At 36.1% G+C, this 25,422-nt stretch overlaps 1 protein-coding gene across 11 annotated transcripts in view; it reads left to right on the top strand.

Moving 5' to 3' along the window:
• The window catches only part of UTRN (utrophin), a 344,046-nt gene that overhangs the window by 277,252 nt on the left and 41,372 nt on the right, over positions 1-25,422 (top strand). For all 11 annotated transcript variants that reach the window (XM_048937877.1, XM_048937878.1, XM_048937880.1 and 8 more), the window contains 4 exons: positions 9,368-9,429; positions 10,422-10,496; positions 15,287-15,488; positions 21,325-21,410. In XM_048937877.1, coding sequence (XP_048793834.1) covers positions 9,368-9,429; positions 10,422-10,496; positions 15,287-15,488; positions 21,325-21,410 — 425 coding nt within the window. The remainder of the gene's footprint in view (positions 1-9,367; positions 9,430-10,421; positions 10,497-15,286; positions 15,489-21,324; positions 21,411-25,422) is intronic.

Below are 25,422 nucleotides of genomic sequence, written 5' to 3'. Positions count from 1 at the left end.
GTTTAGCATGCTATATCATCTCAAAATACGTCAAAACAAAATCAATGACAAACCTTAACCAAAATCTCTTCTCAAACACGAGAAAGAGCAGGGACACTCCACTGCAATATGGTACTGATATTCAAACTAAGGACATCCTTATGTGTGTGACTCATTTAGAGTATAAACTATAGTGGCAAAATGCTAAATGCAAAATGTGTAAGCAGAACGGTGGTGACTAATTTTAATACAGCACATTCTTAATCTTGTACAAAATTCCTGCAGAAAGACATATTTTGGTCATCCTCCTGTCATTTTGCTTAACATTTAGGAAGTATTTATGGAGCATAATGCTAGCGTAAATAGAAAATTAATGTAAATATAAAATTGTAGAAATATCTTAGCTAACAAAGCTAAGCTATCATTATTTGTTTTGCAAACAGTAACAAATAATTAGTTTTGGAGTAACAGTGATATTGATGTGTTTTACTGAAAGCAGCAGAGATAAACTTCAGATTTTTTCATTCCACAGGCAATTATTTATTAACTGCTTGTCTGTGCTTTAAAGGTCAAAGATTGCAGCTTTTAGAGAAAGATAGCACTTTGCTAGAGAGGTAAATGAAAAATTAAGAAGATACAGTGAACAGTAAGCGAGACCCAGAGTTGCAGTTTTTAGGTTGGTTGGTGTCTATGTTAAAATGTTATTGGTTTGAAATTTAAGTCTGCAGGATAACAGTGAATTGGTTTGGCACATAATTCATCTTAAAAGACCATCAGAGAGGACTTTATACTGTTGCATATTTTTTCTGTCATATATCTGAAGAGCCACGTTTTGCACTTCAAATAATTTATGAGTTCTTGAGAGCTCTGAAAAGGATGCAGTGGTAAATCTTTTTGTTTATTTATGCCAATCAAACCTGTTTTCATCACTTTTGAGGTATGACAGTTGTTTTTAAACTGCGATCTGAAGATGTTTGTTTTGTTTGTTTGTTTTAAAGAATGTGTGGTAGGTAACTGGAGAAAGGAAAAGCTTGCTCTAAAGATCCTTGAATGCTCTATAAATGCGTTCCAAGTTGGCAAATTCTGCAGTTGGTGGCAAAAGGCTTGAGGAGAGAGGATTCTCCCACAGCCCCCACTGGAGAAAGTTGGATGAAGATGCTTTCCAATTTAGGGCAGCAATGCAGTGGAAGTGATCGCACTTCCTACACACTTACTACAGCAAAACACAGAAAACTTTGAATTGTCTGACTATACAAAACAAGAGGAGTGCCCTTAAGCAATCTTAATTTGTGAAGGAAGACAGCTGGGGCTGAAAAACAAATCCCAGCTTTTCTCAGAATTTATTTATTTTTAAATGATGTTGCACAAGACATTTGACAAAGGGAAAATGTAGGATGAGATCTCTGATGGCCAGGGTCTTCACAGAAACAGAGACAACTGGTTTATTTCGAGGATGGTATTAATGAAATCGAAAGAATTAACTACTGCATCTTGAAGATAACTTTTCCAGCAGCCCATCCCCGATTTCAGCATCTTAGGTGCTGCTGAAGTAATATCTTGATAACACAATTTAGGACGGTAGTGGTGGTTATTTTTTTCTGATGAAACAAACTGAAAAAAAATGCAAGGATTAACTTTTTACTTAAAAGACTTAATTTTCATATCTTTTTTATTGATTTGTACTAATGTCTTGGAAACAGAAGGAAAACTCAGTAGGCATCTCAGTAATTTATATTGTTTGATATCAGTCATATTCAGTTTTTTAGTAAAAGTTTCATGTTCAAGGAGATTCTTAAAACGTACCGGTTCCTCATTTTAAGAACAAGAAAGGAAAACAGCAGGACAAGGAGAATAAAAGTGTGATTCAATGACAGCTGTTAGAAAACTGATAATTTTTAAAGATTTATTTTGAAAGTGATAAAAATTCTAATTGAAATCAGGTTTGTTTGTTTGTTTTTATAATTCTGGCTAGGACCATGCATTCTTCTTAACCAACCATAAATTCACACCTTTATTTCATTTTTGCTACTTTTTTGTGAGTGTCCTTGAAAGAGAAATGATAAATATTTAGGAAGTGACACAATGGCACATGATGATGTAGTGGTACCTCTGTTAAGATGAATATTTTAAAGAAGTACGACACTCTTTTCAGTTTTCTTGAATATAGAGAAAGAATTTAAAAGAAAAATAGAGAACTGCAGTTAAGGAGGCAGGAGGGAGTTCTTCAAGTAGTGTGAAGCTGTAAGGAGAACATCAAAAGGAAGCAAGATATCTGTATTTTCATATGAAAAACTTTTGTTCTCTTGTTTCCTGATCCTGATGGTAAATTGTACTTACATGCACAAAGAGAAGCCTCCTGCAGAAAAGGACCTTAGTGCATAGCATTGGAGAGCATTTATTAGTCCACTGCATGCCTGCGTCTTCTGTGTTTGTATTTAATCACATGGACATGAAAGATAGAAATGACAGTATACAAAGTCCTTTATTCCACAAGTTCAGACAGAAGTAGTTGGGGTTTGGAGCATTTTGGAAATGCTCTGCCTGGATGGATTCGTAATTCATTGAGATTGGGTTTATTAAGGTGTGTGTGCCCTGTGTTACAGCAAGTATTCAGTTAACTGAACTTACTCACTTGAATTGTTTTATTTTGCAAATCGCATTTGCCAATTGGCTTTGCTTCTGCTGAGGTGATTTTATTTAGTCTGTTTGCCTCCTTGTTTGATTTTTTTTTTTCTTAATGGCAGTTGGTAGTGGTTTTTGTATTTCTGTAGTGTGAGTCTTCTCTGTAGCAGCAGAATTCAATCAATGAAAACAAATCAATAAAATCTAGAGTATGTTGAGACAAAGCTTAGTCTTTCATAGAATCAGACTAATAAGTATGGAAAAGAATGCAGCACGGCATGCATGGTACTTACTAATCCACTCTTGCCAATGAAACTCAAGTTTGGACAAATGGTTTGGCAAACATGCTAGTGAATGCATCTTTCAAAAGATGGTTTGCAAGGATTTCAGATTTAATAAGGAGTATTTTCTACTATTTTGCATTTATAGCTAGTTGAATTGCACAAATAAGAAATTCTTGGGCTGTAACAGAAAATTGCAAAAAACAACTCTATATAACGTGGCCCTTCAATAAAAATACTCTGAAGCGAAGCAGAAGAATAAAGGGGACACTATGTATGATCTTTAGAAATATTTGAGGAGTACATGAGTCACTGAAAGGAATGTACAGAAAACATAATTAAGCTGGCAGTTCTCACCGCTGTTCATTTAACTGTAATTTAAATGTGCTTTGGTTGTATTCCTTTCAAGGCTGTAATTTATTGGATATTTGTACTGTGCTGAAGAAACAAAAGGAAAATGCAGAAAAGGTCACAGTGAGTTTAATCTCATGCAGAGCATTTAATGGGGAGACCAATTTCTTGGTGTAATCATTAAATTGATCAATATCAAACTCTACAGTCATTCTGGTTACTTCTGTCATCCTGCAAAGGGGCTGGCATCATTGTCTTAAAAATTCCATTTTATCACCTCCTATATCATGTTCGATTTTATGTGGGAAAGGGATAAAATGCTGTCTGCATCTAGATTTTTTTTTTCAAGACTGTTCAAGAAATCTGTCTGGATAGTTGTTTTACGCCTGTATAAGAAAGAGGAGAATTAGTGGAACAGAGAAATTTAGAGTTTTTTCTTGCTCTAGTTGTAACCATAATTCCATTCTTAGATGTATTTAGAAAGATCTTCTTTAGAAGGGAGAATAAAATACAATTTGCAGAAAGCAATCATACAAATTTCAATTTTTGAGAGTTTCTTCAATTACTAGTTCCCATACCGGTCTTCATTTTCTATTAGAGAAATGCAGTAGTACGTGTTCTCTGGAGGGATTTCAGAATATCTGCATAGAAATTGCTCCACCAACCTCTAAAATACATTACCCTTACAATGCCTTATGCCAACTCTTATTCACCATAAAACAGTATTTTGCAATGGACTTTAAAAATAAAAAATAAAAAAAAAATCAAGCTATGTGCTGCCTGGCTAAAGCACCATGATGTTTATAAAGCAGAAGCATTGGGAGTATTCCTTTTGAAATTTGGCAAGGACAGTAAAGTCAGAGTTCTGTGTTCTGCAGGTCCATTAGTAATCAATAAAGATCTCAGTTAAGGTTTTGGGCAAATGGCTGCAAGAACAGAAAGCTTCTTAACAGGGATTCCAGAGTAGTGTTTCAGTGGCTACCCTCAAGTTGTTTGCCAGTGATGATCAACAAATGTGTATACTTTGTCCATAGTAAGTAATTGTACAAAAGGTTGCTTTTTCTATAGTTTTCTATATTGCAGAGAAAAAGCTAAAAAAGAGTGAATTTATTTATTTTTTCTTGTAAGTCAATGAAACAAATGGAGATTGGCAACTTGCTCCATTTGTTTCGATAGGACTCTTATTCCTAGAGATTGTAAGTTAAGTGCTAATTGTCTGTCTGCTCATTATTTGCAATCATCGTGTGCTTTCAACAGGAATTATATTTTCTGATTTATAATTAGAAAGCAAAAATAATGGATAAGAAGCGGCTTGTAAGGGCAAATGTTTGTCATTTAAGCTTTAGAGAACATTAATATGTAGCGATCTTTAAAAACTGGAATATTATAACTATAATGTTTGGTTTAGTTATTTAAATTTACACAAATACATTTAGACTTCTAAAATTACAGTCTTTTGCCTTGTAATCTATTCATGAATGCATTTTTTTGTGGCATTCCTTATATCGTGACACTGGGTTTCTGTGGAAGAGACCTGAAACACTCTTATTCTGAATAACTCAGTCATCTGATACTAACCAAAAAATAATACTGCATGAATTCTCTTCTGGCCTAGTGAAATGCCTGAAATTCTTCCCTGATTCATCTTGCCATACATTACTTTGTTTGAATGGCAAGGACACATCGGTGATCACCTACACCAAGGAATTTACTTTTGGAGAAGCAGATGCCATGTAAAATGAGCATATGAACATTTACATGCCATGTTAAGAACATGAAGAAATAGTATTTACATCGTGAAATTTTAGGTTTATCTAAACAAAACTAGACCTTTTATTTTGAATTTATTTGTATATGTTAATTGGAATATTCTTGACAATATACTAAGCAGTTTTGTAAATGGATCTAAAAAGCTACTGAACTGAAATGGTGTTCTGCTGGTAATACGATTAATCTAATTTTTCTACATCTTCTTGTATACAAAAGAGTTAGCCATTCAGTCTGAAATTGCTTAGGATGTTATAACTCGAAGATAAACTTATTGTGGACGTAAATCCAGTTACAGCTTGTAACTTTGCAATTTGAGAAGCATCAAACTTTAAACCTTGAGACCTGTAGTAAACCTGTTTGTTAACACTGATCGATGAAACTGGGAACAGAACCTCCACAGTAGTTGCAACAGAGAGGAAAGACTGTGTAGATTTGTCTCCCTTGTTAAGTGCCTATTTGATTTTTTTTCAGTTTAGTGAAGTGACTGAAAATGGCAAACTTATCTCAAGTTTTGAGTTTTAACAAGTTTGCATGCAAAATTCTTCTTTTTCCCCCATCCTGCTTCTGCATAATTCCAAATTTAGATCTTGATTAGCTTCTCTTAGTTTTCCATCATTAAAGGTTACAGATTATTTTCTGTAGAAAAATAGCATTTCTTCATAGTCTTTGATAGTTAGATGCCAGCAGGGCTGAATTTTTCAGAAGACTTCTTGACCTCTGTCATTCAATTCTCAGTAATTACCTTCTGGACAAATGAGAAATTATAAACTCCGGAGAAATCAAGTTTCAGCTCTCTTCATGATGTTGTAAAATAATTTTGCCTCAGATCTTCAGAAAGTGACTGGAACATTTTTATTTTTTTTTTCAAAAACAGTGCAAGTTGCTTGTCTAACTTTCACTGTTTCTGGACCTTTGTTGTAAGGATGATACTTCCCCAGTATGCACGTCAAATGCCTATAAAAAAGATGTGTAATCCTTTTATTATGCATTTTATTGTTCTTGTATTTTTCATATATGCTATGTTTACTTAGCAAGGAATCAGAGAAGCAAAGGAACTCTACTTTTATTCTCCGGATGATACCTGACAGTGTAACTAAAGCAATGCATGTTTTAAATAGATTGCTATGGCATGAGCTTGCATAAAAAGGAGCCACAAAGATCTCCATCAGTTTAATCAAGTCTGTCTTACCTCTTATAGACTATTCAGTATTGTAAAGCTTTAAGCAAAATTTTCAGTGCTTGATCTTCTTGTATTAGTAACAGGAAAGCTACTAGATCTACAACAGAGAAAGATCTTATTTCAAAGAGCTGCTCTGCAAACCAAATCACCAGAAAGCACTGTGGCTTGCATGTCTCTTGTTTGGAGTGTTTAATAAAATGACTTCTTTGTCTGAGATTTTTATTTGTAGCATAGAAAGATTACCTGCACATATAAAAATCCTTGCATATTATGAAATTGTTATCAAATAAAATTTTTATGTTAGGGAATGTCAGTAGAAACTGATTCCAACCTTCCCCAAGATTTTGGTTTGTTTGGTTTTTTTTTAGCTCCTTTTTTAATTTATAGCCTTTTTTTTTTTCTTTTTCCCTATTCTTCTTAGTCTTTCTTTGGTGTCTCAAGAATGAAGCCTAATTTGTGGAGTATGTTTAGTGGATGGAAAGACCCTAGAGCCTTGAGCAGTGGGGTTGCTGACTCCTTTGATGTGAACAGGCTGTTCAGTTTGATTCACTCAGTATCAGCCCATTCCTTTCTCTTTTGGATCCATGTATGAGATTGCCAGGTTGCTCTGGATGACTTCTTTCTGGATGACTTCTTTTTATGTTTTCGAATAAATCTGGCACGGACACCTTCACTTATTTTGCAGCTCACAGGTTCTGACTCTTGGGGAGTTGTGAACCAGTCTTGCTGAAAGGATTCTCTCTCCACGTTTTTCAGTTCCATCAGAGGAACTGCATTCATGTCTCATCTCATATAATCCCACTGGCAAGTAGCTACCACAGGTGGCATACAAAATAACTGAAGAATTAAGTTTCAAGGTGATCTGATTTTGCTTGTGGTTCACTTGCATTGTTTACACTAATACTTCAGTATTTTAAATATTGAAATGTATTTTTATATATGCATATGTATGTAAAGGATCTATCACAATATTGCTGTTTGCTCTTAATAAAGAATGTGAGCAGTAATGCGAGCAATGTTGTAATGTGAGCAGTAAAATTGCCAGTCTTGGTCTATTTTCCCTTTTTTCTGTTCCTTTTTTTTCCCTCATGATCAAAGAAGTTGAGGTAAAGTGGTTTCTTTACAAAAAGCTTTACTAAACGGATCACTTATTGGATTGATTACTGTGGACAGCTGCAGTGGGTTTTGTTAAGATACCAATTTTAAATGGTTAAAGCAATAATGATGGCATCCCATTTAACATGACAGTGCAGATATTTGGCAGCTTCAGAACTGGCTTTGAGATTATTTTACAGCCATTATATTGTACTTCTGTTCCTGTTTACTGAACCCATATATCTTCTTTCTAACATAAGGTAATTTGTTTCATGCTTGGATTTGTGAGAGTGTTGTACAATCAGTTACCTTTACCTTGGCACTACACCAATTCCAGATACATCCTTCTTTTCATGTTGGCTTCTTCATGATTTATTTGTGTGCCCCTGCTAGGGGTAAAATTGTATAGCTGCTTGTTTTCTGAAATGACTTTTCTGGACAAGGATAAACATAATGCTGTTTTTAAAATGTCTTTCTAGACACTGCAAGACCAGTGATTTAGATAGTGGTGTGCCTTGACTTTGGAGTTCAGCATATCAGGACCTTGAATACATCATTTAGAATTTCAAACCTTGAATGCGATTCCTGCAGTGATATTATCAAACTGAAAACAATAAAAACTTACAGTTCAGGAAAAAAGGTCTATGTAGGCATATATACATAATAAAAATTAGGATTGCATTCAAATACAAGGATATTCTTTGGCTCTTTCCTGAATTTGGAACACTTGAAAGTCAACCAGCACCTTAACAAAAGATGCTATTTGGACTGTACGTTGAGTAAAAATAAAAACAGTCATGTGCAGGGCTTTTCCTTTCTTTCAGTCATCTATAATAATAATAAGTAAAAAGAGGATTAATGCATACTGGATTAATAAGAAATACATATTTAGCTATGAACTTCCATGAAAACCACCTCACAAATTCGTGACGGTGTCAACATACTAGTGGGATCTGTGGTAATGGAGAGAAGCCGACTGCAGAGGCCTAGACCAAACCCAAACTTGGAAAGGTCACGCTGGTGTGCAGAATGTAAAATGGGATTCAGATCCTCAGTGCAGAGGCACAGTGCATGCACTTTCCAGTAGTGTATCTCAGAAGGATGTAGTGTAAAAAGAGACTTTCAAAACTTATTTCATTTGGAGCCTGCCTCCACTTCACAGAACCTGTTCTGCCTCTGCAGCATTTTGCAGCAGGGGTCTTCTAGCCTCTGGTTTTCCACCACTTGGCATGAAAGGGTTCATTCTTCGTTGGTTTGGAAAATGATAATCATCAGTGATAAATTATGTGCATCCCCTGAGGCACAGCTGTTCATACAATGTGAAGATACAATCCACTACATTTAATAGACTAGTGCCATTTGAAGTTATTATTTACAAGAGTACCCCTGCATATAAGAAAAATGTGTGTGAATTTTTAAATAGAAGCAAAGATTAAATAAGCCATGTTCTATTCTCATTATTATCTGCTAACCTAGCATCATTACTTTTTCATTATTAACTTTTAAAGTGAGTACTATGATCTTTTAAACACAACTTCTCAAATTTATTTTTTAACAAATGGTTGCTAATTGATGCTGCCTGTTCTGTGAGTGCTAGTGTAGAGCACCCCTCTGAATTAACATACTTACAGATTGACCGTGAGATGAGTGATCAGATTTTCAATTAGATGTGCTGCACATAAAGTTTACAACTGTTAAATGTTTACTGATACATGTGTTCAGATATGCATTGAGGTCTAAAGTAAAACATCAATGCTTTTTATTTTTAAAATGCATATTGTGAGTATTTTTATTATGCTACTGCTGCAGGTAACTTTGTGTTTTTGACTTACTGATGTGCTTCAGCTTTATGTTTATACGTGCTTTTGTTTTTTATTTAGAATGAAAAGTTAATGTTAAATATGTATGGGCTATTTTATAAATTAACAATTAAAAGCACTGAGGAGCTAAGTGTCACAGATCACATCTTTCAATAAAGGAATTGATGGAGTTCTTCCCTTTTTAACACAGTCGGAAAATATTTTTTGTTTGTCGTTTTCACATGTGCATATGTGTTGCCTGAAATTTTGATTGCCTTATTCCTTTGTAGTCATGAGACCCAGACAACCTGTTGGGATCATCCTAAAATGACTGACCTTTTCCAGTCGTTAGGTGAGTGCATTTCTTAATCCTTTATATGACATTCATTCCACGAGTGAAAGCTTGGATTGATCTGTTGACCACATCTGAGTTTCCATGAGCTTTATCTTACAGTATTTCCCACTGTGAGGAGATGCATTTTGCACAAAACCTCCTGTCTTGCTAATGTATGTAATTTTCTTTATGAGAAATATTCTCTCACTCTGTTCTTTAATGCAGTTTTTTATTTTTGTTAAATTCATATGGAATTTTCCAGTGATGTGGGCTATCAGTCTGGAGTGAAGTAATTTTTGTAATATATCAGAGCATCTATGCTATCATTAAAGGCTAGACCTTATTACAATGCAGCGAATTTAACATGTCTGTAAGGATAAAATGCTTTTAAGTGTGGGGAAAAATAACCAACTACTGTACTTACCAATTTGTAAAATAGAACTTATGGTTGTCTGACTGCTTCTTTCAAAGCAGTGTTAACAAAGTTGCCACATGGAAGTAATGGGTTGAGTCATTTTTCTCCATTACTGTGACCTTTGCTGCCCTTTATGTCCATATATTGTCTAATAGAGCTTTAAGACATTTGATAAATGTGCTATATTTGAACACTTGTTTAAAATCTGCTCAACACTGCTTAATAGAATCATAGAATGGCTTGGGTTGGAAGGGACCTCAAGGATCATCAAGCTCCAACCCCCTGCTGCATGCAGGGCTGCCAACCTCCATATCTAATAATGCATGTATAAAATTCTGACATGTATGTGTGTTACATTTGAGCAAGATAGTGTTTGGAATCTGGTGTGGTAATCTCAGAACACACTGGACTGTCAAAGCCATGAGGAGGATTTATTTTTGCAATAACTTGTCAATTGTTTTTGTTTGTTCTGATATATGCTATTAATTCGTTGCAGTGAAAATAAGGGATGTCAGGCTTTTTCAGTATGTAGCAGTGTGAAAAAGACTTGTGGACTCTTTTGAAGACTGCTCATGTTTCTGTTCTGCTCTTTCAGCTGACTTGAACAATGTACGCTTCTCAGCCTACCGTACAGCCATCAAAATCCGACGACTGCAGAAAGCACTGTGCTGTGAGTTTGCCCTTTGAGAAAAACAGTTTCTGTACAGTACTTCTGGAAGGGAGGGTCAGCTTAAGCTTCGTAGCATTAACATTTAACAAGGAACCATATACATCCTTGAAAAACTGTCTACCAATGAAATGATAAGAATTCCCAGTAGTGGGTATCATTGTCACAAATAAAGAAAATCAGTGACCAGAAAGAATCGCAGAAAGCAAACTGCAGTACTGTGGGCATTGATAATATTTTAAGTGACAGGAAGATGAAGATTAATCCTCTGCCTGTTGTACACCGTTCCTGATCTCAAATACTAAAACCCTGAAATGATTAAAGCTAATATTCTGAACCTTGACATAAAATGAGAAATTTTACAATATCTTATAGAGCTAAAGTCAATTTTCTGAAGTGTTTACTACTGCATGATGTAACTTTGATAATAATCCTCTCAGAGAGAATATATTTCTGGGTGAACTCTAGATGAAGAAGAGTGTAGGTCATTCTAAGTACAGAAGTATAGAGCATGGATTTATATATTGTTTATAGATAGTTGATATCGCTGTACATTTTAGTCCCCAAAAAACATACTATGACAAAATAAGTGCTTTTATTGATAATAATTGTATGTGTTTTTATATTGAGGGTATGGGAAAAGACCTTCAAGATTGTTTTTCTGCTTATCCAGTGTACAGGGCAAACAGTATATATCAATATGTACCTTTAAAAAAAAAGGGGGGGAGGGGAAGAAAGCAAAGTAAAAATCTCCTTCTGTATGCCACTGTCAAGAAAGAAGATTGAAAAAACAGACTGCACATGATGGATGCTAATCATGCTGCCTGTTCTTGACATGCATACCGATAGTCTAGCAACTTGTCTAGGACAGACTTTGCATTTGTAACATCCAGTAAGCTTTGAGGAGGAGCATACTCCCTGCCCTTGCTTATTCAAAAAATATAACAACTTCTGTAATAAATGCAATGGCTGGCTCTCCTCATTCATAGACTTCAAAAGTGAGCTACTATCAAAATGAATACTATCTCCAGTTTCAGAGGAGAGAAGTGCAAAGTGGAGAGAGAGAAAAGCAGTAAGAGCAAAAGAGAATATTCCAGTTTGGAAGAGCCAGGAGTAAAACTGTCATCTTTACGGATTCTGCATGCCTTGTGTATGAATCTGCATGCTTGCTCCATTTCTCTGTCACACGATAAGAAAGACTGAGTACCTGTCTTTCTTTTGTACTACAGCCAAAAAAACTTTATTATGTGTGTATATTTGACAAAACATTGATTTTATTTGTGAGAGCACAACAATATGACTTTAAAAGAAGGGTAATGTAGATTATCCACAAGGCTGAATTCTACAACAACTTTCCGTCTCTGGGGAAGGAGACAGTGATTAAGTGCCATCTAGAATTTTTGACTTTTTATTGTTGGTGAATTTCTTGATAGGTGTGGACAAATCATCTTCTGTGCCCCTGCTAGTCATTCTCTTGTCTGAGTCACTTTAGTCTTAGATTGCGTTTCCTGTAATTTTAGCTGATTTTTAAAGGTGCTTGGATGCAGAGTGCCTTAGAAAGCTCGTGAGTTAAGGCAGAGAAACTGTCAAAACAAATCACTAGAAAATGAGGTCATTGTAAATTGTAAAATATGACAAATTGCTGTCACAGCTACAGTGTCTATGCATCTGAAAAGGCCTTTTGGTGAGAACTCCAAGGGCACAGCTGAAGCAGGTTGCTTAGTCCCACTTGCACTTAATGAATTTTGACTTTGCAGTAAGGACTGGTAATACAGAGTTAGTGCTTTACCAGCAGCTTCAAAAATAAGTCATTTAAGATCTGTGTTTCATTTCTGTCTTTGCTATCACAAAGTTTAAAAATAAATAAGTAAAAATGGTGTGGAGGAGACTCTTTTTCCCCTGCTGCCCCCTTAGAAATAGGCAAATAGAATCACGTTTCATCTTGCTCTGGTTTTGGAAGGTAGATTTCTGCAGAGACTGATGTGTGTATGTACGTACCTTGCCTTTATTTTGCAGGAAGCTGAGAAAGGTTGCAGGCTGGCAAGAACAAATTCTTGATTAGTTTTTCTGTCTCAGGATATGTGTGGCAAATACACTGACAGCAGTGTCCTGCTGTAGCACAAGAATGGTGCCAGAGAGAATATCTTGTGCAGCATTTATGGAGCAGCGTTGTAGCATCAGGCTCTGAGAGTATTTTACTACTGTGCAGCATACTTCAGCTCATTTCCAAAAAATGATTTTGCTCCACATACTGAAGTGTAGTAGTGGAAGGGGAAGAGGGAGCAAAACCTCCGTGTATGTTCTGAGTGCTGTCACTAAGTTCCTTAAGGTGATACAAAGCTTCAGAATACCAGTGGGAATATTAATTGTATAGAGCTAAGGGAAGAACAGTAAGGCACACTGAGCTGAAAAAGAGCTGTGTAGACTTGCCTCATCTGTCCAGGCATTTGCATTCACAGGGTCTTTCTAATACAAAAGTTTCACAGCAATGTCTGCCTGTTTTCCCTGGGGTTGCAGCAGTTTTACATTTGTCACTACCAGCTGTGTATCATTAGTTGCTCCCTAGTGCATCGCACGTGCATGCTTGAACCATGCTGAATGATGTTTTCTGTTTATTGGTTTCCTTAGGGAAAACCTTCTCACTGCAGACAGAAAAGGCATGACCCTTATGTCTACTTGCTGGTTAGTGGGATCACTGGCCATTCAGCATGTTTGAGCAGGTGCAGAAGTACTGCAGAAACCCACTAAGATCTGTATATAGTAGATTTCATGCCAGCAATGGCATGCGAGTCTCACATTAACTTTTCTGCATCCGTGTAAATACTGTTAATTTTAAAACTTTCAGTAAGTGATTTGGAATGAGAAAGTATCCTCTGTTTACTTCAAACTAATTTAGGGACTGTGCTAGTCTGTAGCCCTTACTGCTGCAGAGTGGCTGCCTGTATGCAAAGTACATTCAGGCAGGTGAACGCTGAAGTAAGTAGGGACAGTTTTCCTCTGGTTGCTCTCCATGAATGGTGTACAAATTTTGCTTAGTCTTCATTAGTACAGCGGCAGTTCCTTTGGTGTGAAAATACTGAAAGCTGAAAGTCCCTTTATAATTCCCTCTAGAATCCTTTGGCAGAAACGTGAAGGTGAGATCTAACTCCAGCAGATAAGTCCTGCAGTTATCGGGCTTCAGCCCCCTTCCTCCACACCCTCAACAAATATTCTGTGTTGCATTGTGTGTGGTTTTTTCTTTGTTTTGTTTGATAATTTAAATATGCCTCCGAGATATTTCCAGTGTATTACATAGATTACATGGAAGGTGATACTGCAGTGCACTGCCAAGTCCTTTGCCTGCCTGAGGTCAAAATAGTGGCAAGGTGTTTTGCTGCAGTTAAATATGTTTGTTAAATAATGTTTTGACATTTATTTACAAGCCCAAGAAGATGACCTAAAAAAAAAAAAAAAAAAAAGGAAATGAGAAACAAACAGAAACAAACATACATATGTCCCCAGTAAAGTCAGAGTAGAATCAATGTTAAAGTTTCTCATTTTGCAGTTCTGTTAGGAAAGGTAGATTAAGGCAATGGAATTGGAAATATAACCTTCTTTTGGCTGATAACCTTATTTTTTTCCACTAGATGCTCAGCAAATCTTTGACATATTGCTCATAGTGGTTAATGTTGTCTTGCTCCTGCTTTTTTTTCTGCTGTACTTATTTTCAGCCCAAGCTAGATTTACCTAATTTGCACAAACTGCCCTTCTGGGGTCCCTATTGAGCACCATTGGTACAGAGCAATTTGTAACATATCATGTTTCATTTCCTTTGAGAAATGACAATTATAGTATAAATGCATTCCTGAATCTCCAGAAACAGCTCTGCATAAGCTCAGGACACTTCTTTTATATATACTGTAGCACGCATGCTATTAAAAATATACATATATATCTTTTGTTTGTTTTGCTGAAGTCCTCACTTCTGTTCAGAAATATCACTGGAGTTTTACTACCCTTTGACTTACATTACTCTTCCTTCTTGTACACCAAATGTATTTCTTTTTTCACTTTGTTTTGCAAGAGGAATTAGAAGAGTTCATAGGCAGCTTTTTATTTGTAACATGCCAAAACAATGTTTTCACAGTCTTACATCTGTGTGAGGTTTGGTATTAAACCCACGTCACCCATAAAATGTGGTATCAACTGCTATAGAAAGCACACTGCAACAAAGGAGTTGAAAATGCTCTTTGTGTAAGCATAGATCTTACTGTTCTGGAAAACAAAACAAACTTCACTGTCCTTCACCCTACTTTCTTTCAAGCCTTCATTTAGCTGCTGCAATTGATTTAATCAGGCCTCGATACATTCCTATTGCATTTTGGAGAATATTTTCACCTAAGAATTTGCTTTGCTTTATGTTTAATCTAAAGCGATAATCTTGAAATGTGATTCAGCTCTGTGGTAAATGCAGAAAACTAAGTCTGTTGGGCTCCCAAAGCGCATGCATGTGAAGTTAGGATTCTCTTATTGCACAAACTACTTCAGCGGCTTTCTGGATGTTCTGCTGAACTGTGCACTGCCATTATGGTGTTCTTGTTGATCTGTTTTTTTTTTTTAAATATGTTGTACCAAAATGCTGTGAACTTCTAGCAGAGAATGTTTTTTTCTCTGTAATGTTACTAAATGAAAACTGCCTCTTATCTAATTATCTACATTGTTTGCTACAATATGCACATGAACAATTATTTCAACGCTATGCTCAGGTGTCTGTATTCATGCCATTTTTCTTTTCCCTGTTTCCCTGTTGTTAGTGGATCTGCTGGAACTGAACACAACAACTGAAATTTTCAGACAGCACAAGTTGAGTCAAAATGACCAGCTCATTGGTGTCCAGGATGTGATCAGCTGTCTTACTACCATCTACAGTGGACTTGAAGAGAAACACAGTGACATGGTTAATGTTCCTCTCTGTGTAGATATGTGTCTTAACTGGCTACTCAATGTGTATGATAGGTAAGTAATATGCTTCTGCTCATGATGTTTATAGGAATTTAGTGATGTATTAACTTAGTGTGAATGAAGATAGCACATCATGTATCAAAAATGCTAGACTTGTAGGACTGTTATATGAATTTTTCAGGTGTACTTTCTGGACTAAGTGTTCACAGTAGAAAAACAATTCAGCCTGTGGAAGTTCTTTTTCAAAAAGTCATACCTTTTGACAGTTTTGATACAGATATTAAAGTGCAGTAGCTTAAAATGAGAAATTGCAACAGTCCATAGTGCAGACCAGTGTTCCTGTACTTCACAGATTTTTAAAATTTTATTTAGTTAATGTGGCAGGGGCCTGAAAGGATTGTGACAATACGTATGACTGTTTGCCAGTTATATGCTGACTACTTGCTATGTTTTAGCATTCCAGTATTTTAGTCTAATGGGACACTTAGGTTAATTAGACTCCTTGTCATTACTTCTGGAATATTGGAGAGCACATAAAATAATGACTGGGACTTCTTTGGGCAAATATTTTTATTTTGCAGATCTTTGTATTGTGGATGAATATACATTTCACTTACAGCAGTAGATGAGTGGCTTGCTTCACTTAAATATTGTTGGATATTTAGAGTAAGAGGCTTAATAAGGTCAGAGAATTTTTTCTGTAGTTACTAGGGTTTTATTTTAAAACTGTCACTCATTTTTTTTGTTTACCTTTGTTTCCTAACTTCAGTTAGACGTCAGTTGTTTAATCTGTTCGTATTTAAAATGCATATAGTAAGCAACAAACCGTTCTGTTTCATAATGTTTCCTGTTGCTCCCATTTCCCCTTGCTGTTAACATTGAAAGCATTAGTATAGGTAATTGTTCAAACTGACAAAGGGCTTTAATATTACTTCAAACTTTGAAAAATGGAGGATGAAGGTTACCTCTTACAGCTTGTTTCCTTGCTCCCCTGTCAAATCCATTCAAGAAAAAAAGTTTTCTTTTGCTGAAAGAGAGCAGGCACCAATTTTCAACTGTTTTTTTTTTTTTTTAATTGGCCTTTAGGAAAGAACTAATTTGTCTCTTGGCATTTCAGTTGTTTATTGCACTGGTGTTATACGTATACAATGTTTCAAATCATTAAACTGTCTACAAAAAGCATCTGTTAGTCGCATGCTATTAACCTGAGATTTAATTACGGATTCACAGATTGATGGCAAGTTAGGAAGTTCTTCAGACTTACCTACAGATGTCTTTGGCCCTTAAAAAGAACCAATTTATTTTTGGAAATAGTAGACAAGGCTGTTGTGTTCTGGTGTTTTCTGACACATCAGGAATGATTCATCCTTCAAGCTGAGCAGAGGAGAGAAACAGATTAAATTTACTCGGTGACTTTTACTTCCTCAAGGACTCACAGGTTGTTCCAGAAAGCAACATTTGCCCTATGGACATTTTGCAAACTTAAAGCACCTTGAGTTAATTAGTCCAGATGATTTTTAAAATAAAATTAAAAATAAATATTTTGCCTTTTTCAAATGAGAGCCATGAAATAAAGTGATTGATTGATTAAATCATGCAGGCAGGCCTGTATTTAAATCATCCAGAAGCAATAGCTGGTGGTTATTGTTCTGGACTACATACTGTCAAATTTTCTAAAATATCCAATGAAAATGGACCAATAGCTTTCAGTATGGGACAACTGAACAACCCATAAAATCAGTTATTTTAGATATTTTAAAGTCTGTCATACATTATATAAGTATATATATACTATGTGTACTACTAACTGTGGGCAATGACTCATTATTTCAATAAGAATTTCCCGTATGGAAATTTCTATATGCGTTGTGTTTTTATTACCTATTCTTTTTCTAGTTTACCTGACAAATTAAAACATCATGTTGAGTTAATATCCCAGGTTTCTCCCAGCCTGAGTTTTTATGCTCTTGCACTGCAGCCCCTGGGGAGTGGGAGGAATGAGGAACATTGTTTCGGATATTATGGACCTGTTGCATCTGTATTTCTTATTCTCGCTGCTCGCCACTGTCACTGCCTTTCTGCATCCACAAATTCTGCTATCTACTGAAATACAATATAGGATAAAAGCACTCTCTCTATTAATGCTGTGGCTATTTTTTTGCACATACTTTTTTTTTTGTCATTTGTCTATGATGCTGTAAGGTAGTAATAGTCATTTTTTGCAGAAAAAAGTTGTTTAATGTTCTCTGCAGCTGTTGGATCTCTGAAACAGATAAATTGGTCTCTCCTTGGATGAAGAATCCAAAACATGCTACAAAGTTAATTTTACTCAACTCTCTCTTGCCTCTCTACCCGTGCAGTATGGTACCCACTGATGAGTATGACCTCTTTCCTTGGGCCTATGTGATTTCCCACTAGGCTAGTTTTCTCTGTGGTATTGCACCTTTAAGGCACTCTCTGTCCCACCATGCCTAGAAAATATGTGAAACTTGGGTGTTTTTTTTTGTTTTGTTTTGTTTTTTCTTTTTTCTTTTTTGATGCTACTTTCGGCAGGTTTAAAACTTGAATTAATTCTGGATTCTCTGTCAGCTCCTGACAAGCAGTAGATGAAGGTGCAACAGCGAGTTCATATCTGAGACATACAGCCCAGGTCCTGCCAGAAACTTAACCACAGACAAACAAATACTCTAGAAAACAAGATTTTTTAAATTTCCTCCTTTCCCTAATCTCTCTAACCACTCTCTTTCCAAAAAGAAAGAGGGAAAAAAATGCAGTTTGTTTGAGGACAAAGAATGTCAGTGTCACGTTAAGGCCGACAAGACCTTAGAAGTGGGGCAGGAGGGTTCAGATATATCTAAGGTGGTGAATGACCTTTTGTAAACATAAAAAGTGCTTGCCATTTTTACCTGAAGACAGATCAGAGGTCAATAATGTGCCATTTTTTATACTGCCTGTCATTAAATTGTCTGAGAATGGGCAACTTTACACCAGTTAATAGAGATACGATGGTTTGGTGTTTCCTTAACCAATATCAGAGTAAATAATATCTGAGCTGCTGAAGTGGTCTTATCAATTGACTTTGTAATGACAGGCATGCTTGTATTGCTTTGATGTGTGTCATAATAGCATGCTGGCACTTAATTCTAAACACTTGAGCCATAAATTTTGTATGAATTCAAGTTTTAAAGCTTCCTGAACCTTTCCACTGTAAGAGCTTGATTTGAGGTTCTGTATAGATAGTTGTGGGATTCAGAGAGACCTGGTGAGGCTTGAGAAGTGGGCCAATGAAAATGTCAGTATGTTCAGTGAAGGGAAATGGCAAGGGGAAGGAAAAACCTCATGACCCTGAACAGGCAGGATGTCTACTGGCTGGAAAGCAGCTTTGCAGAAAAGATCTTCAAGGTCCTGTTGGAAACCAAGTTGAATACAAACCAACAAAATGTGCTTGTGGCAAAGGCCAATAGGCTCCTGGACTGCATCAGCAATAGTGTTATCAGCAGGCGGATGATGATCCTGTCCTTCTACTCAGCACAGGTGAGGTCATGTATGGAGAGCTCTTCTTGGCAGTACTTGGCTTCCTATTATGAGATCTGAGCATACTGGGTAGAGTCTGGTGAAAGGACCATGGAGATGATTAAGGGATAGAAATATCTGATGGATGATGAGAGGTTGAGAGCTGCAACTGTTTAGCCTAGAGAAAAGACTAAGGGAGATCTCATCGGTGTGCACTGATACCTGATGGGAGCAGAAGAGAGGATAAAGCTGGGCCCTTCTTTCTTGTGCCCAGTGACATAACAGGAGGCAGTGGGCACAAGCTGAAACACAGGAAATTCCAGATAAATATGTAAGAAAAAGATTTTTGCATTGTGAGGGTAATCACGCACAGTGGGATGGGTTGTCCAGAGACACTGTGGAGTCTCCATCCTTGAAGTTTTTCAGTACCCAACTAGACAGCAAGGTCCTGGGCAACCTGCTTTAGCCGAGTCCACTCTGAGCAGAGAATTGATCTCACAGCCTCACTGATTTTGTATCTCTATAAGCTGGGCAGTCTTAAAGCACTGAATAAGAAGTATCAATGCTACAAAATCTGTAGATTTAGTGTGAGGTTTTGTTGGTGGTTTTCTTGTGTGCATGCTTTCTGTGTTGTTTGCTTGTTTGTTTTATTATAGATAAAACTTCACTGCTAGAATTTAGCTATTTCCAAGAAAAAGGTTGGGGAAAAATATGTCACTCTTTAGCAAAATGTAATATTGTAGGCTTTTGAATGCCATTTACAATTTATTAAGGAAGTGGTTTTTGTGCAAAGTAGCTTTTTCAAAGTCCCTGCAACAACCTGCTGAAACCTGGAGAGCTTTGAAGCCTCCATGTGCGTGCCCATACCTTTAAGCTGCCGAGTTCTCCTGAGTTTCTTCCTTTAACAAACAATTGCACAAATACTCTAGGCAGTCCTTAATTAAATCAAACACAAGTGAATGTTCTGCTTTATTTTTCCTTTGAATACAAATTTAAAACACAGATAACCTTACTCGGGAAAGAACACTGAAAGCGTTATCAGAGTTGCAAAAAGAACCATTTATGAGTTAGGCTCTGCCAGAATGATATCTTGTCTGTGATTGAAAGAGGTAATTTGAAGCTAAGCTTGAATGTATAAAATAGGTGGCACTTTTACAACATTCTGGAAAATTGGGTCCTGGTTTTCAAGCTAGGCAGTAAAAGTAATGGGCGCTTTTGATTAATTTGGCAATAATTTCTCTGTACCTCTGTTTCAACTTGTGGGATAGAGAAGATAACACCATCTAGTCTCACAAGATTAGGTGATGGTTGTGAAGACAAATGCATTAATATTTGTAGGGTGGTTAGGTAGTGTACTGAGAAACCAGGAATAAATTAATAATCTTGTATTCAGTGCAACATTTGTGAAATAAATTAGATAGCAGAACATATGTTGACTGGGGAGGATATAAAGGGATATCTAATAACCACTCCAGAAGTAATTAAAGGGTATATTCCATCACAAAAGTGATCAAACCAGTGTTTTGGATGATATTAATTTTATTATAATTTTACTTGCTGGAGAAGGACTCATCTAACCTTAAACGCCGTGTGCAAATACATGCAATTTAACTGCTGTTCTCATGGTCTGTTTGCTGTGTCTCATCTAAAGACAAATTGTGTGTGTTTTCTAGTCTTTGGAAACAGAAATCATCAGATCTCTCATAGAATATGCTTCTTGTACTGATCTTGAACTTTAAAATTGTCCTTTTCCATATACACGGGTTTTATTGTTTCAGATCTGTTTGAACAGTGTTTTTCTTGCAGGTTTAAAATCACTTGCTTTGATAGCTCTTTGTTAAGTTTGCTGAAGGTTTGCCTTGTGCTTTGGAGGTTTGTGGTTTTCTTTTCACATTGGACAAGAAGAGCCCCAGGTCATGTTCCTTAGAAAGAATAACAGCTCCACATTGTCTAATTACTGCATGTCACTGACTGTGTGTTGGTGCACATGTATATCAGAACATTTTAGACGGAAGGAAAAAATGAAGTAGAAGAAATTCCCTCAATATGAAAGCTTGGTGTTAGAGCAAAGTGCTTGTTTCATGCTAGATTTCTTGCTGCATGCTTATATGCATCTTTTCAGTAAGTTTCTCATTCTAAAGTCATGTCATGAATTTTATAGAGCTAAATTTCTGCCCTTTTGGAGCAGCGTGCACTGTTTTGACATGTAAACTATTCAGCTGAGTTTTTGTAATGAAAGCATTCTTAATGTGTTGCAAAGTGTTAATTTGTTTTGAGATGTAAAACAGAACTCACCGATGACTTTTTGTTTTGAATAGACTTGAGTTATACTGAAATGAAATTACTACATTACATTGCTCTATTTTTATAATTTCAGTGGCCGAACTGGAAAAATTCGAGTGCAGTCCCTGAAAATTGGTTTGATGTCTCTATCTAAGGGCCTACTGGAAGAGAAGTACAGATGTAAGAATGTATTTTATAAAATGCATTTTTGTATATAATTTAAAGTTGCATATATTAATGATGCAAATTGTTGGAAAATTTGCAGTATTACATTTCTTGTACCTGCAGCAAGAGTGTTTCCTTATGAGTAAGTGAAAAAGAATTGTTGTTTTCGTGATCATCTGTGACATTGGAGAAAGTAGGATCTATATCCTGACTGGAAAGTATTGATGTGAGTTATGCATCGTCATATTTCACAGCATTACAATTCTTCCAAAAGCAAAGGAAAATGTAGCTGTGTAGAAGCTAGAGAAGTGGTCTATTTGACTAATTTTCTTTAACTCTTTTCTGATTTTAACAAACAAAAACAAGCAACTTTTTTTTAATGAGTATGAGAAAGATGTTTTGAATTCTGAAGATAATTTTCCAGTACATGTGCTTACTGCCAGAATTGTACAATGAAAATTTAAATGATATTGATTTAAATAACCTTACAAGCTTGAGAAATACTGAGTAGTTTGAAAATATTAGCTGAAAATATTTGATCAAAATAATTGCAGGAGTAGAAGAGAATCAATAAACCTTATGACAGAGCCTCATGAGAAATACGGAATGAGAGATTAAGCATTTTATTAGAGCATCGTAGGTGATTGACAGTTATGTATTAGGCACATAGTCTTAAAATTGCTTTTCATTGCAGTAATTCCCTTAGGCGTTTGGAGAAACCATATAAAATGGTTAGAAACAGCATTTGCCATGGGCTTTTGAAGTTCTGCATCAATTTCTGCTTTCTTTAAAAATGTTTGTAAGCCATCTTGTAATCCTGGATTCAGAATTTCAGATGCTGAAATATGCATAAGCTATTTGTACTTTTCCTCAGTGCTTATGTAGTGAGGCATATTTCAGCATCTGAAGTAGAGCCCTTACTACGACTTTGTTTTTTAATTTCTTTGTCATTTGACGTATCAGTGAAATAGTCCATAGCTAAATGGTCTTGTGGGCATATCTTTGTTTAGCAATGACAATTCAGAAGGTAATTTGCAATTTGGTGCAAAATTGAATTTTTTTTACAGCTCGGGAGTTAGACTGCGGTTCACAGAATGATAGCCCTACAAAAAGATGGTTAAAAAAATAATTCCTACTGAGAATAAACTCACTTAAAACTGCTGTCACTAACCAGTTAGTATCCTTGCAGTTGCTTAATAATACAGGCCCTGACAGCAAAATGAGGAAATGACTGCAGTGGATTAGTTTTTGTGTCTTTGCTTTGTGCCTAATGGTGAAATAAAAGCAGCAGCAGATCTGCAGATTTTTTTGAAAAGACCAAGAAAATTAATGCAGAATAAGTCCCAGGAGAATTTCATGCCAAATGGTCATAACTTCAACTTGAAATACATCTGAAACTGAAATAGTAGCATATCCTCCTAGGGCAGAGAATTAATAGTCAGTTAATGCATGCACTTTTTTTTTTATCAGTATGCCTGGCTGTGATATCTTTCATGTATTATTAGCTTTATTGTTTCTTTCTTGATTAGCCATGGAAATGTCAGAAAGGAAAATATTTCTTCAGTGTGAAAGAAATTTTGTGGAGAAAGGAATGAAATTGCAGTATATGGGTTGTTGGCATTTGGTGGGAATGCAGTCAGCATTTTGGGGTCATCACATGTGTCACAAACTGACCTACACTGACAGTGAATTAAATGTTGCTCAGGTAGAAAGGCATTTCTTCTCAGAGTGGCTGGTTGTAAAACAGGCAAGTTTCTTGTTTTTAAGAAAAGTTTTGTTTGGACCTTTCAATTGTTTGTAAATTGCTTATCCAGCTTTCTGCTCAGGTGTTTTCTGTCTCAGCCTGCACAATTTCGGTTTTCAGGAATCAGCTTGAAGAAACATAATTTCTGAGCTGCTGAGATGTTAGATTTCTGAAATAATATGATAAACAAGGAATGACAATTCCAATTTACCACTGAAGTTGACCTTCATCTTTCTCTCTTCCATTTTGGGGAAAATCAAACTTTTCAACTTCTTTTTCTACTATCAATCTTTTTTTTTTTTTCTTCTATCTTTTTACCAGCCAGCATTAGTTGCATTCACTTCCATTAAAAATAGTAATTTTGTTGACCACGCATTCATTTCCAGTATAGGTAGATCTTCTCAATTCAACCATTTTTAAAGGTTTTATTTTTCAAGTAAGCTTCTTTTAAATACACTGCTCTGCAGTTGACATGAGAATGAATCTTTAATTAAAAAAAATCTCAATTACTTCCGAAAAAACATTGAAGCCTCAATTAAAGAATGCCTATTCTTGAAAATGCTTAAAGACATGCTTAGCTTCAAGCAGATGCCTGGATGCTCCTGTGAATAAAAATGGACCTGTGAACATAATCACATTGTGGTGAACTGTTTACATCTCCAGTTATAGAGCAAATGGTTCACGGCCCCCTTTTTATTTTTTCCATTTGAAAGGCTGATTATCTGATCTAGCTGTATCAATGTTATGCTCTATTTGGACCCCAAAACAAAGGGGCATATGTGAGCTACCTGTGGAAAATGATGGCTGGCCTTACCTTGCCCTCACATAATTCCTGGTGATTTTGGGGTAAAGAGTTGGTTGACTTTCATCAATGAGCCCATCTCCCATGTCTGCCACTTCACAGCTGCTTTTTGAATCTCCTTTGCTAGAATACAACTCATGGGTTTTTATAAGGATGTTGTTGGCCAGATAGTAGGAACATTTTTGTTTTCTGTGCCTTTAGTTGAACATTGTCACACTAATGGCATTGAGGATTTGCAGGGAGGAGGATACCATTCATTAACTCCTTTGGACACTGACATTCAATTATATGGCACAGATACCAGTGTTAAGTTGTTGTTGCTGTTGTTTTTTCTGGGGTATTTTGGAGGAGTTTGAGCTCTCCACTGTATTTGCTGATTTCCTCCCTATGTCAGCCTAAGCTGATCACTCTCCTTCTCTATCCTGCCATGTCATTGTTCTTCTGTTTTTTGGCTTCCAATCAACTGAAGCTTTAGGGCTTGGGAAAGTTTCCTCCTCCCAGTTGCAGCAGAGAGCAAATTGCTCTTGTGGTGCCTGTTTCCACTGACACTGCCTGATTGAAAAATCAAGCAGGTATTTTTTACCTTCTCATTTTTTGAACTGGGCTCTTACGTACTTGAAAACTATTCCAGCTGCAGCTGCAAACCTACAGCAGGGCAGTGCTTGTGCTGTCAGTGCTGTTGTCCATGAGGATTGTCCTACTGCTAGGTGCTGAAGATGCTGGAACATCTGCTTGTCTAGTCAGGAAAAATATAAGAAACTCTAAAAATTCATTCAGTCGTCTGGATTTCTGTTTTGTGAAAATCCTTTCTTCTGCCTCAGTTCCCTTTCCAAGAGAAAAGATATGAGCCGTCTTTCTGAAATGTGCTGGCAAAGCTTGACAGTTACTCCAAATGAAGTATAAAACATTTTATGGAGCATAATAAAACAGTTTCTCTTGAATGTTTCTGAACAAAGCTTGTCTGTTTCTCAATCACAAGTGCAATCAGATTGAATTTTCAAATTTCTTGTCTTTCTAATCTATTAACATTTGTTCAGGTAGGAAATGTGAAGTAGGAGTATAGTAGCATAGTACTAACGACTTTTTTTTTTTTAAACATTATTTGGAGCTTTAATCCAAGGCACCAACTGAGTGCAAAAAGAGATTGTAAAAGCCAACTTTAACTGAAAACCAAGAATTCATGATTCTTTTGTAACTTACACCATCTGCAGAACTTTTCTAAGACTCTTTTCTAAGAAGAACTGTGTTTAAGGTATTTCAGAAGAGATTAATCTTGTGATTAAATAAGAATCTACACAACTATAAAGTTCATAAATTGAGGATTGTTGAGTAATGTGGGTTTTTAGCTGAAATTTTTAACACTTGAAAATCTCCAGAGAGCTCTATCAGGTTTATAGAGAAACTAAGAAGTATTTTCTGAGCTGTGCACAGGTCTATTAATTCAATACTTTTCTGAGACTCTTAAGTAGGTACAAGCACTA

Source organism: Lagopus muta, chromosome 2, assembly GCF_023343835.1.
Source record: "Lagopus muta isolate bLagMut1 chromosome 2, bLagMut1 primary, whole genome shotgun sequence".
Classification (NCBI taxonomy): domain Eukaryota; kingdom Metazoa; phylum Chordata; class Aves; order Galliformes; family Phasianidae; genus Lagopus; species Lagopus muta.
Note: the sequence above shows the minus strand (reverse complement) of the source record. Positions and strands in the feature narration are given on the sequence as shown.